The 17,193-nt window shown below is 45.8% G+C and overlaps 1 protein-coding gene across 1 annotated transcript; it reads right to left on the minus strand.

Moving 5' to 3' along the window:
* Positions 1–12,438: 12,438 nt before the first annotated feature.
* Positions 12,439–16,724, minus strand: MYF5 (myogenic factor 5). Its single transcript, XM_033952963.1, has 3 exons — positions 16,212–16,724; positions 13,556–13,628; positions 12,439–13,023 (listed from the first exon to the last, which is right to left on the minus strand). The coding sequence occupies exons 1-3, from the start codon at positions 16,710–16,712 to the stop codon at positions 12,839–12,841; spliced, it is 759 nt and encodes a 252-aa protein (XP_033808854.1). The 5' UTR covers positions 16,713–16,724; the 3' UTR covers positions 12,439–12,838.
* Between the last annotated feature and the right edge of the window lie 469 nt (positions 16,725–17,193).

The following is a 17,193-nucleotide window of genomic DNA, read 5'->3' on the forward strand; positions in this document are numbered from 1 at the left end:
TGGGCCCGATCTGGGCAGGTCCGAAGAATTCACGAAGCCCCAATATGCAGATGGGGGCGATCAGAGGAAAGCCTCCATCTGCCTTCCTGGATCGCTCGATAGCGATCCCAGCGCATGTGCAGACCATCTGTAGATGGTCTGCGCATGCGCTGGACCTCAAGGCCGGTATAGATTTAAAAAAAAAAAAAAATAGGCGATCGTTTTATTGGAGCCCTTGGTTTTTGGAGCCTGTGGTTTTAACCCGCTTAAGCCCGCGGGTTAAAACCACAGGCTTGCAGTGCGGGGAAGAGAGGCAGGCAGGCAGCATGTTCAGGGCAGGAAGACAGGCACATTCGGGGCAGGCAGGCAGTGTGTTTGGGGCTGCAGGATAGGGTCTGACAAGGCAGAGAGCAGGGCAGCAGAAGGCAGGGCAGTCGGAAAGGGATTGAGCGACTGGTCCTCAGCAGTTGCTTGTTTGTGATCGGCCAGCCCAGTCGCTGATGCAGGGTTTTGTTTAGTGAATCGCGTCCCTGCCTACTTTGCATGCCGTTGCCCTCATTTGCATGCGTGGATCGGAGGATGGTCGGCAGAGAGGTAAGTGAATCGGGACGGGGTCGCAAACCGATCGGTACACGATCGGTTTGCTTTGTGAATCTAGCCCATAGAAACAAAGAAATGTAGGAAACAAGGAAGACAAGGACCATCCACTTTGCACAGTATAATTCCTGGTGCATTACCATACATTCTATTTGATCTCCTTCAGCTGAAGATCAAGGAAACAATGGCCCGGATTCACTAAAGTCAGCGATTGTCACTAAATCTGTTTTCACAGGTTTAGCCACAATCGCTGCTAACCGACCCGATTCACAAAGCGGACCACCGCGTGTTTCCCCTCTCGATCGTCCATTTCCCGATCAAGCCGTGCACATTTGTAAAACTCCATGCAAAATAGCCGAGCGATTGATTCACTTACATTTACTTGGCTATTTTGCATCGGGTTTTTTTTTAATGGCACTGATATTTTGTGTGTAAATGGACAATACTTGGACTGGAAGAATGTCACTAGTGGGGTACCGCAGGGCTTGGTGCTTGGACCCGTGCTCTTCAACTTCTTTATAAACGATCTGGACATAGGTCTCAGGACTCAAGGATCTCCCGTATGAGGAACGACTGGGTAAGTTGCAGCTGTACTCACTCGAGGAATGCAGAGAGGGGAGACATGATCGAGACGTTCAAATATGTCACGGGCCGTATCGAGATGGAAGAGGATCTCTTTTTCCTTAAAGGACCCATGGCAACAAGAGGTCATCCATTGAAAATCAGGGGTGGGAAATTTCATGGCGACATCAGAAAGGGTGGTTGACCGCTGGAATAATCTTCTACAACAGGTAATTGAGGCCAGCAGCGTGCCAGATATTAAGAAAAGATGGGATTGGCATGTGGGATCTCTTCATGGAGGTAGTTAGGGGGTGGGCCATTAGTGTGGGCAGACTAGATGGGCCGTGGCCCTTTTCTGCCGTCATTTTCTATGTTTCTATGTTAGATACGACGAGTGAGGTGATTAAATTTGCGGACAATACGAAGTTATTCAGAGTAGTGAAGACACAGGGGGATTACGACGTGACATAATCAGGCTCGAGGAATGGGCATCGACATGGCAGATGAGTTCAACGTGGATAAGTGTAAAGTGATGCATGTCGGTAACAAAAATCTCATGCACGAATACAGGATGTCAGGGGCGGTACTTGGAGAGACCTCCCAGGAAAGACTTGGGAGTTCTGATCGACAAGTCGATGAAGCCGTCCGTGCAATGTGCGGCGGTGGCGAAAGGGCGAATAGAATGCTAGGAATGATAAAGAAGGGGATCACGAACAGGTCGGAGAAGGTTATAATGCCGCTGTACCGGGCCATGGTGCGCCCTCACCTGGAGTACTGCATCCAGCACTGGTTGCCGTACATGAAGAAGGGTCCAGAGAAGAGTGACTAAGATGGTTAAGGGGCTGGAGGAGTTGCCGTACAGCGAAAAGATTAGAGACACTTGGCCTCTTCTCCCTCAAACAGAGGAGATTGAGAGGGGGCATGATCGAAACATTCAAGGTACTGAAGGGAATAGACTTAGTAGATAAAGACAGGTTATTCACTCTCTCCAAGGTAGGGAGAACGATAGGGAACTCTCTAAAATTGAAAGGGGATAGATTCCGTAAGAACCTAAGGAAGTTCTTCTTCACCCAGAGAGTGGTAGAAAGCTGGAACGCTCTTCCTAAGTCTGTCATGGGAGAAAACACCCTCCAGGGATTCAAGACAAAGTTAGACAATTTCCTGCTGAACCGGAACGCACGCAGGTAGGGCTAGTCTCGGGGTGCTGGTCTTTGACCGGAGGGCCGCCGCGTGAGCGGACTGCTGGGCACGATGGACCACTGGTCTGACCCAGCAGCGGCAATTCTTATGTTCTTATGTGTATTACACACACAAAATATCTGCCCAATTTTTATTTTTTTTTTTAATGAAAAAAGCCCCCCCCCCCCTTGACAAAGCGCATCCTCCCTCCCCGAACCAAAAAAATGGCAGGAGGGATGCCAATGTTTTCTATGAGCCCTCATAGTTACAGTTTTTTCTTGAAGGGAAGGGAGTAGCAATGTCCAGAACCAATTGATTCTTTCGGTCCTCATAACTGAGGAAGATGAATCGCTACCGGTAATAGGTCAAAAGAGCGCGACGACAAAGGCGCGACGACAACCCAGCGCAGACAACTGAGCGCAAGGCGGAAGTGCGCCGAAGAAAAACAGTATTTTAAAGGGCTCCGACGGGGGTGTATGTGTGTGGGGGAACCCCCCTACTTTACTTAACAGAGATCACGCCAGCATTGTGGGGGTTTGTAACCCCCAACATTATACTGAAAACGTCACTTTTTCCTTAAAAAAGAGGGAAAAAGTTAAGTTTCCAGTAAATGGGGGGTTACAACCCCCAAAAACGCCGGCGCGATCTCTGTTAAGTAAAGTGGGGAGGTTCCCCACCAACACCCCCCCGTCGGAGCCCCTTAAAATACTGTTTTTCTTTGGCGCGCTTCCGCCTTGCGCTCAGTTGTCTGCGCTGGGTTGTCGGTGCGCCTTTGTCATTGCGCGCTTTTGTCTATGAACCAGCACTACCATAGGGGGTCCTTTTACCAAGGCATGCTAGCCGAATTTGCGCAAATTAAATATTAGCGCATCCATATAAGAACATAAGGACTTGTAAGTGAGGACTGTTAATAAGTATAGGTAGTAATTATTTTATTTATGAGGCTGGGATATGTAAAACTTAGGGCTCCTTTTATCAAGCCGCGCTAGCGGTTTTAATGCGTGTCAACCCGCCGGCCGTGCTAGCGGCTACCGCCTCCTCTTGAGCAGGCGGTGGTTTTTGGCCAGCGCGGGGGTTAACGCACGATGAAACGTTGCACGTGTTAACCCCGCTAGCGCGGCTTGATACAAGGAGCCCTCGGTTTTCCATATATTCAATTTTTGTTGATGTGTATAAATGATAAATAATAAAAATAAATTCCACGTATTTTAAGCTGTGTATGTAAATTGTGAGCCGCTTTGAATAAAAGCGGATTGTAAATGTTTTAAATACAGAGAATGCAATCAAGCCAGGACGCAATTGATGAATTTAAAAAGAGTATGTTCGCCTGAACTTAAGGCTCCTTTTATCAAGCCGCGCTAGCGGGGTTAACGCGCGTGACGTTTCATCACGCATTAACCCCCATGCTGGCCTAAAAACTATCGCCTAATCAAGGGAGGCGGTAGCGGCTAGCGGTTTTAATGCACGGTATTACACGCGTTAAACCGCTAGCGTGGCTTGATAAAAGGAGCCCTTAATATATACATTTTTCTCCAATCGGATCCGGATTTTTTTTTTGTAGTTTTTCCTATTACCATTGACCTTCTTCTCTGTGCGAGCACACCGCGCCATGCATCAAAGATGTTCAATAAATTATGATATAGGAGTAGTTGGCCATTGCCTTCTCCAAAGTGATTTACCCAAGACTGGGGATACCAGAAGTCCAGATTTCCCCGGACACGTTCTCCTTTTGAGGACATGTCCGGGGGTCCTAACGGATTAGGGTGGGTGTAACTAGGAGGGGCGGGGCTAGGGGTTCCATATTTTCCGAAAGGAAAATCTGGCAACTCTACCGAAGGCCTCAATGAGCTGCTATAAGATTTGAACTTGGGCCTTCTGGTTTCTAGGCTGCTACTAAAAAGACCACTAGGCTATTCCTCTGCTCCAAGTCGCTACTTAACTCTTCACTCTTCCAAACCACTCCACATAAAATCGAATTGTACTATATTCTAACATCCAAATTCATTCCCAGTAAAACTTATGTGTGATACCCACCGGAACCAAAATGCCATACTTCGACCATGTACACACCTGCAAAGCAAAAGCTACATCTAGATACTGAAAATGCTGCAACTTAAACCACCCTTTGTCTGTCAAGTCTGAATTTTCCACTAATGTATATCCTGTTTAAACTGCGAATGTACTCTGGGCTCCTTTGGGAGGATGGGCTAAATAAATGAATTGTGCCACTCCCTCGGAGTGTTCAATCTTAGGGTTTTTCACAGCAGCACAAATGACTCATCTTTTAATAAATATACAAAACACAAATACGTCATTGATGTGAAAAAAAAATAACATTTTAGTATCATCTCTAAATTTGGTGTCATTCCTGTATCTTTATAGCTTTCATTACTTTGTCATTATTTATTAAAATGTGATTTTAATGAAAATATTTGTTTTGTGCCTTGCATGTAAAAAGAATATCCATAATAAAGTATTTATGCAAAGAATCCCTTGTGAATTGGGCAACTTTCTATTAGGGTCGTTCATGGCATCTTTTATTTTGGTTTTGATTTGTTTTGAGCATTTTCCTTGGCTGTCATTGCTGGTCTACATTTCAAATAGACGCAGCCGCTGAGCTGATTGCGGCAAGAGAATCTCCCTGCCACAATCGGTTTAGTGGTCGTGTTGGGGAACCCTCCCCTGCCACTCCCCCAAGACATCCCCAGTAGGAGGGATGCCCATCCCCCATGAGAGAGGCCAAGAAGATCTGGCCAATCAGAGTCTTAGGCCACTCCCAATGCACAACGAGAGAGGCCTAAGATTCCAGTTGGCCCAGGTGCCTAAGGCTCCTCCTATGGGAGGGGCTATAAGTGCTTGGACCAATCAGAGCCTTAGGTCCCTCCCCGGTGCATCCTACAATGTCCCAGGAAGGGGAAGGCCCACCATTCTGTGGAGGCAGGCCTGCCCGCCGTAGGGAGTAAGCATCCCTCCGGCAGGCCAACGAAAAAAAAGGTACTGGTAGGGTAACTGGGTGGGCTTGGGGGGAGGGTCGGGGTGGGGGCATGCCTGCAGGGGGGTTCTGACAGGAGAGACTGTGCATCCCTCCTGCTGGGGATGTCTCAGGGGGGGAAGGGGAAGAGGTTCCCTGCCACGGCCGCTAAACTGATCGCGGCAGGGAGATTCCTTTGCCAAGATCAGCTCAGTGACAACATGATTCTCTAACCGGCACCTTTGACATGGACACCGGTTAGAGAATCGTGGTGGTTAGGTGTGCTTAGCAATCTGTCCGTGGGGATAGATGTGACTCTATATAGGACAGCCATGTGCGATTCTCAAAAGCCACTTAGGCGGCTTCTGAGACCGAGCGTCCTATACAGAATTTTGCCCTAAATGCTTTGATGCTGCTCATTGGAATTCTATGAGCACCAGATGTGCGTTGGAAAATTTAGCGCTCTGGACCATGGTAGACACTCCTACCGTGGCTTAGTAAAAGGGGGATTAATGACCATTAGAAATGTTAACATGAATAAATTTACTGGCTCTATATTTACTGAAGAGCTTCCTCGCCTCTCTCGGTTTCTCCCCCCCTCACCATCCCCATCCCATGAAAAGGGTCACACTCTAGACCTTATTACTTTCCTTGATCTTACCGCTCACAAAACCTCAGTCGCTGACACCTGCTGGGAACAGGTCCCCTGGTCTGACCACTTCCTTGGGACCCTCTCCATCCCCATTTTCATGTCACATCTCGGGGCTCCTCCCCTCTCCTCTAATTCCATCACCTTTCGCAAAAAAATTTCAAGCGACCTGTTCTGGACAAAATTCCTTAATCAACTCTCCTCCGCTCCTAAACCTGCAGACCCCGAATCCAACTGGCATAACTGGACCGCTCTCTCCGAATCCACCTACCACTCCCTCGCCCCCCTTTCCACCAAATCCATCTCTTACCCTCGCAAAGCCCCCTGGTACCTCCCTTATCATAGAGAACTAAAGCAGAATTGTCGAGCCCTGGAGCGCAAATGGAAAAAATCTAATTCCCCTACAGACAAACAATCCTGGAGAGCCAACATTAAGCACTATAATTCTACATTAAAAAAAGCAAGAAAGAACTTCTATGGCGAGAAAATCTCCAGATCCACAGAGTAGCACACTTTTCAAAATCTGGCGCTCACTAACCTCCAAAAAAGACTCCACCTCTTTCCCCTCCTCTCCCTCAGCCGATGTTCTAGCAAATTTCTTCAATGATAAGGTCACTACCCTACGCAGCTCCTTCCCACCTGCAGTCTCCTACAACTCCCTGGTGCTCACTGACCCCAACCCTACTCTATCGGCCTCCAGCGCTATCCCAGCCGACAGATTCTGGGCTGCCTTCGACCAAGTATCCGATTCCACCATCCTCAAACTCTGTCTCAAAATGAAATCCTGCAACTGTTCTTTAGACCCTTTCCCCTCCTACCTCTACGAGGAAATACCCACTCAAGCCTTCTCTTCCATTACCAAACTCCTAAACTCCGCTCTACATTCGGGTCTTTTCTCCCCAGAAATGGGCCATATTGCCTTAACCCCTCTTTTGAAAAAACCCGACCTTGACCTTTCCACTCCATCCAGCTATCACCCAATAGCAAATATCCCTCTCCTAACCAAGATGCTCGAGTCCATCATATCGACTCAACTCTCATCCTACCTAGAGAAATTCTCCATCCTCTTACCCTACCAATACGGCTTTCGTCCCAATTTCAGCACCGAATCCCTACTAACCTCCCTAATCTCTAAGGTCCAACAACTTCACTCCCGCAACAAATTCGCTGTCCTCCTGCAATTTGACCTCTCCGCCGCTTTCGACGTTGTCCTCACGACATTCTACTCTACCAACTTTACGAGATTGGCATCACCTCCACCGTCCTTGAATGGTTCTCAAAATTCCTTCGCTCCCGCTCCTACATTGTCAACATGAATGGTACCTCCTCCTCCCCCTGGACACCAATCTGTGGAGTCCCGCAAGGTTCACCTCTTTCTCCTATCCTCTTCAACATTTATATGTCCTCCCTAAAACTCCTCCATCTATCCCCCCTTGAAACAATTTACACCTATGCTGATGACATCCTTGTCCTTCTTGAGACCGACTCGAACCTCACCGATCTCCCACTGAATATATCCTCCTGTATCTCAAACCTCCAATCTTGGGCCCACTCCGTCCAAATGAAATTGAACGAATCCAAGACAAAACTACTTTGGCTTGGCCCAAAATTAGCCCAGCTACCCCCCTCAATCCCACTACCTTCCGGCTCCTCTCTGCAGCTCGAATTCTCCAATAAGGTCCTAGGCGTCATCATTGATTCTACACTGTCCTTCAACGACCACCTCAACTCCTTGGTAAAAAAAATGCTATTTCAGCCTTCACATGCTGAGATCAGTAAGATCCTGTTTCCATCAAAATCACTTTGCCGTTCTCGTCCAATCCATCATCCTCTCCAGACTGGACAATTGCAATTCCATCTTCATATGCCTAACGAAGAAAAACCTCCACAGACTCCAGCGGATCCAAAACGCCGCGGCCAAACTTATCTTTTCTAAAAGTAAATTCGATCACGTCTCACCTCTCCTTTCCAAGCTCCACTGGCTTCCAATAACTTCCAGAGTCCGCTTCAAATGCATCAGCCTAACCTTCAAGATCCTCCACGGCATCCTTCCTCCATTAATTCCTCTATCCTGGAATTCCTCGAATCTTAGTACCTCCAGACCTACCCAAAAATCGAAACTTTCCTTCCCCTCATTAAAAGGCATCTCCCACCCAGGAAAACTGGGGACTTCCCTCCTCTTCAGACTCACCAAGCTCTGGAATAACCTCACCTCCCCCCTTCGGAACCTGAGTGCTCTCCAACCCTTCCGCAAACACCTGAAAACCTGGCTTTTCTCTAAAATCTAACCTCTCCCCCCCCTCTCACATCCTAACTCTCTAACACTCTTCTCCCCTCCGATCTTCATCTAACCCTTTTCCTGGAGTTCCTTTCTTATTACAATCCCTGTAAACCGTGCCGAGCTCCACGACCATGGAGATGGTGCGGTATAAAAACCTAAGGTTTAGTTTAGTTTACCTATGAATAAATATACATCCAGTAAATTTAGGGCATAAAGATAAGTGCCTTTCCCTTATAGCACTTTACAATCTATATATAGCCTATTTACAATCAACATATTTAAAAAAAAAAAAAAAATATATATATATTTTTTTTTTTGCATATATCACCGCGCTAAGACCAATGATGAAAACACGGCCATGAAGAAAGACAATAAGTAGTGCCTTAGGTGTTTGAGGTCTAGCAAAAAAAAAAAAATTCACACTTGATACAAGTTTTGTTCTCACGATTTTGCATTTAACATTTCTAATAGGTCACAGATAGCGAGAGAACGAGAGAATGCAATGTTCAAATAATATATCAATACACAAAGATTTGGTATATTAGTACTTCCAATGAGGACTATACACTTAAACCCAGGGATCTCAAAGTCTCTCCTTAAGGGCCTCAATCCAGTCGGGTTTTCAAGATTTCCCCAATGAATATGCAATGAAAGCAGTGCATGCACATAGATCTCATGCATATTCATTGGGGAAATCCTGAAAACCCGACTGGATTGTGGCCCTCAAGGAGGGACTTTGAGACCCCTACTTAAACCCCTCTTCCCTTTTTTTTTTATTTTTTTACAAAACTGTGAAAGCAGTTTTTAGTGTGAGGACGTGCCAGCCGGTGCGCTGAATGCTGAGCGCTGCTCCGACACTCATGGCAACTCTATGAGCATTGAAGCAGTGCACAGCATTCAGCACGCCAGCCAGTGCTACAAAACACTTTTGCAGTTTTGGAAAAGGGGGTTTTAGTCCGGTGATTTCTCTACTTTTTTTCCACTTTTCTCATTCCATCAGAAAAATACAGAACAAAAAATGTGGAAAATCACTGGACTGAGTGTATAGCACTTGATGGAGCCTGCCCCAACTTTGTTAGTTGGGCTGAGAATTTTTCAGCGGCCCCTCATATATCACAAATTGATCTGTGTACTGAATTAAGCATATCGCATGCAATGGCAAATTTGTTCAATTTTCAGAGGTACAGTAAAGTTTTACAACTATTGCACGGGAATTGTTGGAGGTGTACAGCAGTGGCGTACCAAGGGGGGGACCGCCCCGGGTGCAAGCCATGAGGGAGTTGTTCCCGGCCTGGGAGTCATGGTCCGGGAACTTCCCTTCTCTTCCTTTACCTTCCGTGAAGCTGAAAAAACTGCCGGCCTCAGCAGCAATTCAGTTATGTCGCCCGCGGCTCCCCTTCCTGCTTTCCGCGTCTGCCAATGACGCAACTTCCTGTTTCCGCCCGGGTGGATTGCAGGGGCAGACACGGAAAGCAGGAAGGGGAGCTGCGGGCGACGTAGCTGAATCACTGCCGAGGCCGGCAGTTTTTTCAGCTTCACAGAAAGTAAAGGGAGAGAAGGCTGGGAACATGCTGGGCCACGGGGACTATCCAGAGCCTTGGCACCGGGCTGTGAGAAGGGAAGTTCCCGGACCATGACTCCTAGGCTAGGAACACCCCCTCATGGCTGGCACCTGGAGGGGAACATTACTAAAAATATTCTACATTGAGGGGTGTCAAAAATGATGGCAGGCGGTGTAAAAAAAAACAGTGGGCCCCGGGTGTCACATACCCTAGGTACGCCTCTGGTGTACATTTACCACAAATGGAAGACATTTCTTGCATGGGAAATGCCTCAACAGGTATCACAGTACGTGCATCCATGCTGTTTGCAGATGCATTTAATTTTTTTAAAGGGGCGTGGCTTGGCGCTGAAGCAGAATGGACGTGTGATTTAATGTCCACAGGCAGGTGAGTCTTACTAGGAGTGAGTGGATCTTCTTTTAATCTTTTTGCCTTTCCACCTGTTTTTGAAGCTGCTCCAGGCTTGACTTGCTTATTAGAAGCCATTATTTGATAAAATTACAAACTTTCTTCTTCTAGGATAAATTTTAAAGCTGAAAATTGCCAAGAGTGCCTGGGGATGGGAGCCTCACAGCTACACAGCCATGCCTGCTGCCTCCAAGTTCCGAACAGAAATTCAAATTATTAAAAATTTAATACAAGAAAATACACCCACATTGCAAGTGGAGGTTGCTAGGAATCTGAATTAGGTGCCGGTAAATTGAGCCAAGCAAAACCTGGCCTAATGCACTGGTGCCTACTAGAGAATGACACGGGGATAAATTTGTCCCTGTCCCTGCCCCATTCCTGTAAGCTCTGCCTTAACCACACAAGCCTTGAACACTTATGATTTTAAAGCGTTTGAGGCTTGTGCAGATGAGGACGGAGCTTAGGCATTGGTGGAATGAGGCATTATGATGTCACAATCTGAGCTCTAGAATGTTGCTACTTATGATTTTAAAGTGTTTGAGGCTTGTGCAGATGAGGATGGAGCTTGCAGGAATGGGACTGGGATGGGAAAATGAGTTCCTGAGGGGGCGGGGAAAAATTTGTCCCCATGCCATTCTCTAGTGACTACCTCTAGGATGCCTAAGCATGCCTAGGCGCCACTAAGCAGGATTTATAAGGATGCCTAGCGATTGATTGACAACCACCCTGAGTGGTATCTACAATGTAGGTACCGCTAGGTGCTGTATATAGAATCCGGACCTTAGGTTATTGGTCAGTGTCAGCTAATTATTTAAGTGCAGTTAGCACCAAACTAAAATCTGGCTATGCTGAGGGGCATTCCAGTGACAATGTCAGCCCTTGGGGGTCCTTTTACTAAGGCGCGCTTGCCGATTTAGCGTGCGCTAAATCGGCTAGCGCGCCTTAGTAAAAGAGGGGGTTGGCCACTTAAGAGTGATATTCAGCCCTTAAGCAGCCAGGTTTACTACAAAAATGGGACTGCAGAAAAGTCTGTCCTATTTTTAGGTAGTAACCCGGTGTGTCACAAACTGTGTGTTGCAGTGTGAGATTCTGGGTGTGCCGTGAGACTCCAGTGAGGAGGAGAGGCGCCGGTGCCATCTGACTGCTTACAGGATGTGACTCTCGCTGTGAGACAGTCAGCTGGCACCAGTGCCTTTCCTCCTGGCTGGCACCTCTCCTCCTCCAGCACCCCCCCCCCCCCCCAACAGCGTAATAATTTCAGGTTCAGGGCGCATACGCAGAGGTCAATGTGATGACATCACGCATGCACGCGACGACATGGTGTCGGCGTCTGCGCTCTTCCAAATGCCCTCCAGCCGTGGCCCCCGAGTTTAGTGTGACACGGCTTTAAAAAGCTTGCAGGATCCTGTAGTAACCCAAAGCTGCTTAAGTGCTTTATATTGACTTAAGTGACCATGTCTGAACTGGCTCAAAAATAACCAGATTTTGAAAATTGAAGCCCAAGTAGGTCCCGGCTTTGAATATCTGGGAATAACGCTGTTGGCAGTGAGCAAACCGTTCATTGCCCAACAGGTGACAACTCACCTCTTAATTTTCTTTATAGAATGCTAACATACGTCAAATTCATGTGGATGGTTTTAAGCATGAGCACTTAACACCAGCTACAGAGCTGGTGTCAGTATTTGCACATAGATTATGAAAGTATACATGTAAATCATAGTGTTCTATAATTTATGCATGAAATTCCTTAGTGCGAGGGAGTGTTGAACAGTTCTCAGCCCAACCAAGAAGAGAATGATGTGGGTATGTTTCAATCAATGATCTGAAACAACATCAAAAACATAGAATTTTATTTCTGCAAATTAGCACTTAACAAAATAAGATCACACTCTTTTCAGCTGCAGTTACAAAATAACGCTCAGAATTTCGGAAGTTGGTTGGTTGGGCTGAGAGCAAAGTATAGGACAATCAAACCATTGTGACATCACTGATGAGGTTGGTTCTTATTGGTAGAATGAAGCATTATGACATCAGTCTCAGCTCAGGTTACCAGAGACTGAGGGGGTGCTGAAAAGTTCTCAGCCCAACCAAGACGAGAATGATCTGAAACGAAGTCCAAAACATAGAATTTTATTTCTGCAAATTAGCACTTAACGAAATAAGATAACACTCTTTTCAGCTACAGTTACAAAATAACGCTCAGAATATAGGAAGCTGGTTGGTTGGACTGAGAACTTTTCAGTACCTCCTAGTAAGTGTTGTAAAGACACCAGACAGATCACATAACCTTGTATAAATATGATTTTTTAAAAAAATATCAAAGCACTATATAGCTTAATGAAATATGCTAATTGTGATTATATTATATTTTATTTATTCATTGTTTATAGTTGACAACTTAAATTTTATGATATAAAAATGAGACTTATTAGACACGCCACATTTTTAGTTAAATACAACTGCCATAAAACATCAATATTATATGCGCATATACAAATAAGGTATATTTTTTTTGTCCTTTATACATACGTACAGAGAGAGTGATAGATAGTGCAGAGTAAGCCACTTGTTCTGGGCCTTTGATTTTATGGTTTAACCAACAAAAAAACCTGTTGCATGTTCCATGTGAAATACTGTAGCCACGGTTCATCTCAGAGGACGTGGTAGATGGGATGTGGATCGGGGTTTTCTAGCTGGGAGTCGGTGCTGGAAGATGGAGAGAGACAGGTCATCCCCTGAAAGCGAAGCGCAGTCTGGCTGGGTGAGGAAATCCGGTCCACGATGCTGGACAAACAGTCCAGACTGGACAGGGCGGTGCTTTTCTCGGCCGAGCAGACTAGAGAGGCGAAGGAGAAAGATTTCAAATGCCACTCTTTAGGGATTCCCGAGGACAGGCCGGTTTTTATTTTCATAGGACTGCCCATTCCATGGTACTGGACGCACACCAAATGATGATAAGTTTATTTATCGAATGTATATATCCATTTATCAAATGTTTATATAACCTCTTCCAGAAATTACAATACGTTTTATCATTATAATGGATAACAAAGTCGAAAGAGGGGAATATTCGGTGACCTCACAAGCTCCCCTCCTTTACAAAGCTGCCCTAGCGTTTTTACCGCCGGCCGCTGCGGTAACAGCTCCGGCGCTCATAGAATTCCTATGAGCGTCTGAGCTGTTACCGCCACAGCCAGTGCTAAAAACGCTAGGGCGGTTTTGTAAAGGAGGGGGAAAAGAGAGGATAACTCTCCAAAGCTAGTCAAAATGTATTACCTTAGTCCAGTAAAAAAAAGAAAATTGCCTAAAACGTCCCTATTTTTATAGTAACAGAGGCATGCAATACGGTCGCAGCCGTTAATACTTACTGTTGTGTATGTCAGAGCAGTAGATACTGACAAAACTGTTTTTCCGGGACCAAAGGGAACTGCTGCATTCAGGCTAAAACAAAGAGGAATACAGTAAAACCTCAGATGGCAAGTAACTTGGTTTGCAAGTGTTTTGCAAAACAAGCAAAACATTTTATTGAATTTTTTTTTTAAGTTAAAAAGTTTAAAAAAAAATTTTCATAACAAAGGCAAATACATATGTCAAGATCAAAGGATGCAAATTGATTTTACATTGAATACAATGAAAGATATGAAGTACAAAATGTCAGAAGATGCAATAATATGAACAAAGGTACATCCAATGACCTGAAGTAAAGAAAAAGGAAAGGGAAAAGAAAAGAAATCTTACAGAAGAGCATCATGGCCTAATAAAATACATTACCTAACATTATATCAAAGCTGGTAGCCATGAAAAAGCCTAAAACATTAATAGCTCAACCTGGATGTCAATAAAAGGCAATAGCTTTAGCCTGAAAAACAAGCAGCTGTGGAATAAATGATTAGAATAGCAGTATCAAAAGGTAATTGTAATTGTACTATCATACAACTTAGCCCACAGATTGGTATGGAGATAAGGAATATTCCAACAATGGAGTCCACAGTTTTTCAAAACAACGCAGGGCGCGAGATCTTTCTGCAGCCACGTGTTCATATTTGGCTATTAGGCAAATTGTATTCCACCAAGTTCCATATTCCGCAGCAGCCAAATTTTTCCAATTAGAAAGGATAATTATTGAATTTTAACTCGGTATACAAGCAAGGTCTTGCAATACGAGTACATACAATATACATACATTACAATTGAGCCGATGGTTCTTCTCTCTCTGACGCTGCGGCAGTGTAGTGACTGTTTTAAACAAGCAAAGTCTTGCAATACGAGTACATATAGTATACACGCGTCATATCATCACAACTGAGCCGATGGCTCTTCTCTCTCAGACGCTGCGGGAGTATAGCGACTGTTGTAAACGAGCGAGGTCTTGCCATATGAGTACATACAGTATACATGCGTCACATCTGAGCCGATGGCTCTTCTCTCTCAGACGCTGCGGGAGTGTAGTGACTGTTCTAAACGAGCGAGGTTTTGCCATATAAGTACATATAGTATTTTGCATTAAAGTTTTTTGGTTGTGGAACAAATCGTCTTGAGTTTCCATTATTTCCTCTGGGGAAATTCACTTTGATATGCGAGTGCTTTGGATTGCAAACATGCTTCTGGAACGAATTATGCTCGCAAACCAAGTTTGACTGTAGGCGTAGGCAGTGTTTTTCCCAACCCAAACAGCTCAATATAAACAAGCCACATGTTGGCCCTAATACCGCTGGCAATTACATTTAAAGCTACAGTTCCCCACTCCCATTAGAAGAATTAAGAGGGGGGGGGGCTGCTGGAAAAGGATCCCCTCACTGCACGTCCAGATTTGGTTACAACGTTACAAGCGTGAACAATGGATTAAAGGGGGAGAAACTGAAGAGTGCAGTAATCCAGCGGAGGCAACACTTTTTTTTTTATTCCCAGAGCAAATTCACATGGAAATCTGGCAGGGACCTGAGAATTAGGGTAATGGGGAAAACCATAAAAAACAAACAAACCACAACCTCTTGCCAGCTACTCCAGCAAAGGTGGCTTTCTTCACTGCTCTAGGGGGGGGAAAAACAAGGTTGGAGAGCGGCCAACTACGATTTACTCCATCCCCTGGCAAACTATTTCATGATCTTTTTGCAGGAGGAAGGTAGCAGCAGTCCGAGAAAGATGCATGCTACAGTTTTCAAGTGTGTGTTTTGTATTTAAAAACGTATAAATTGCATCTTATTACCAACTTGTTCATGCCAACACCAGAGATCGTAGACACTGCAAGCAGAATTTTTAGTCTGGCCTTAAAAACTTCACACTCTAGGCCAGCGCAGGGCCACCTTTTGGATTGGTAGGTACTCGGAGGGCCTCGAAAAAAAAAAAAGTTAATGTCTTATTAAAGAAATGACAATTTTGCATGAGGTAAAACTCTTTTTATAGTTTATAAATATTTCCTTTTGGCTAAGGGCTCCTTTTACTAAGGTGCGTTAGGGCCTTAAACGTGTAGAATAGCGCACGCTATACCGTTATTCTAGAAGCATGCCGCGCGCGGTAATTTCGTGCGTGTGCTAAAAATGCCAGCGCACCTTAGTAAAAGCAGCCCTAAGTCTTAATAATAATATTGTCATTTATAGCTAAAGAGACGTACGATCAAGAAACTGTTTTATTTTACTTTAGTGATTATGGCCTCAAAATAGTACCTGGCGGGCCGCATGTGCCCCCTCCCCCCTCTCCCCCCTGGGAGTTTGAGACCACTGCCCTAGGCCCACTTCTATATTTGATATTAATTAAGAAGAGGAGAAAACCTTGATCTAGAACAGGGGTAGGGAACTCCGGTCCTGGAGAGCTGTATTCCAGTCGGGTTTTCAGGATTTCCCAGTGAATATGCATGAGATCTATTTGGGCACTGCTTTCAATGCATATTCATTGAGGAAATCCTGAAAACCCGACTGGAATAGGGCTCTCGAGGACCGGAGTTCCCTACCCCTGATCTAGAAACTATTCTGAGCATTAAATCAGCACATCGAAAGTGCCATTTCTGAGCAAAGCCGTGTTTCTTACCGAACTATCCGAACAGCTGGAGCTCGGGCTGCTGGGTTCGGAGCTCCTCTGGCCCGGCAGGCTGTAATAGCTCTCGACCTGCTCTCTCAGGAGATCCTGCAGGCTCTCGATGTAGCTGATGGCGTTCCTCAGGATCTCCACCTTGGGCAGCCTTTGGTTGGGGTTGCCGGTGGTGCATCGCTTGAGCGTTTCGAACGCCTGGTTGACTTTCTTTAGGCGCCTTCTCTCGCGCATGGTGGCCGCCTTCCTGCGGTCCATGGTGCTGGACTTCCTCTTGCAGGCTTTGCAAGCCCACATCAGGCAGTGGCCGGCCTGGTGGTGCCCGCTGGGCACCCTCACGTGCTCCTCGTCTCCGTCGGACTCCGGCGGGTCGCTTCTAGGAGCCCCGCAGCCCACCGCGCCGTCCTCGAAGTCGGGGTCGAACTCCTCCGGGGAAGGGGCGCAGGAGCTGTCGTAAAAGAAATCGGAGGCAGAGAACTGGCAGCTGTTCGCCATTTCCATTTTCACGGGGGGGGGGGGGGGGCAGAAAAAGGGACCGAATTAGAGAGAAAGAGAGAGAGAAAAAAAAGGTCTGGATTGCTCAAAAGTCAAGGAGGCAATTTCAAATCCTCTTGGTGGCGACTTATATACCCTTATTCTGGTAGGCTGGCCCACGGTGGCCACTAGCCATTGGCAAACTTTGCCACTGCTCTGAGAGCTGTCTGGGATAGCCCCCACCTTCCCACCCCCATTTTCTACAGATTATTTACGTTTCCCCCCCTTCTTTGAACATCTTTAAATTTGAGAAGTTTTCGAAATAGTTGCAGGCAGTTTAAGACTTTGGGAGTCTTTTTACAAACAGCGTGTTCTTTGGGGGTGGGGGGAGGGGGAGAATCTAGGAAAAAAAACCAACCATGGGGGAGGGGATTGTCTTTATTTGTAGCTGAGACATAATAAACTATAGGGGGGGGGTTGTTTGTTTGTTTTTTTAAAAAGGAAAAGA

Source organism: Geotrypetes seraphini, chromosome 7 (genome assembly GCF_902459505.1).
Source record: "Geotrypetes seraphini chromosome 7, aGeoSer1.1, whole genome shotgun sequence".
NCBI classification, from domain to species: Eukaryota; Metazoa; Chordata; class Amphibia; order Gymnophiona; family Dermophiidae; genus Geotrypetes; species Geotrypetes seraphini.

Coding starts and splice junctions, on each gene's coding strand:
- MYF5 (XM_033952963.1), bottom strand. CDS start 16,712: ATGGAAATGGCGAACAGCTGCCAGTTCTCTGCCTCCGATTTCTTTTAC. Junction 13,629..16,211: donor CCAGCTGTTCGGATAGTTCG/GTAAGAAACACG, acceptor TCTTTGTTTTAG/CCTGAATGCAGCAGTTCCCT. Junction 13,024..13,555: donor CTGCTCTGACATACACAACA/GTAAGTATTAAC, acceptor TCGCCTCTCTAG/TCTGCTCGGCCGAGAAAAGC.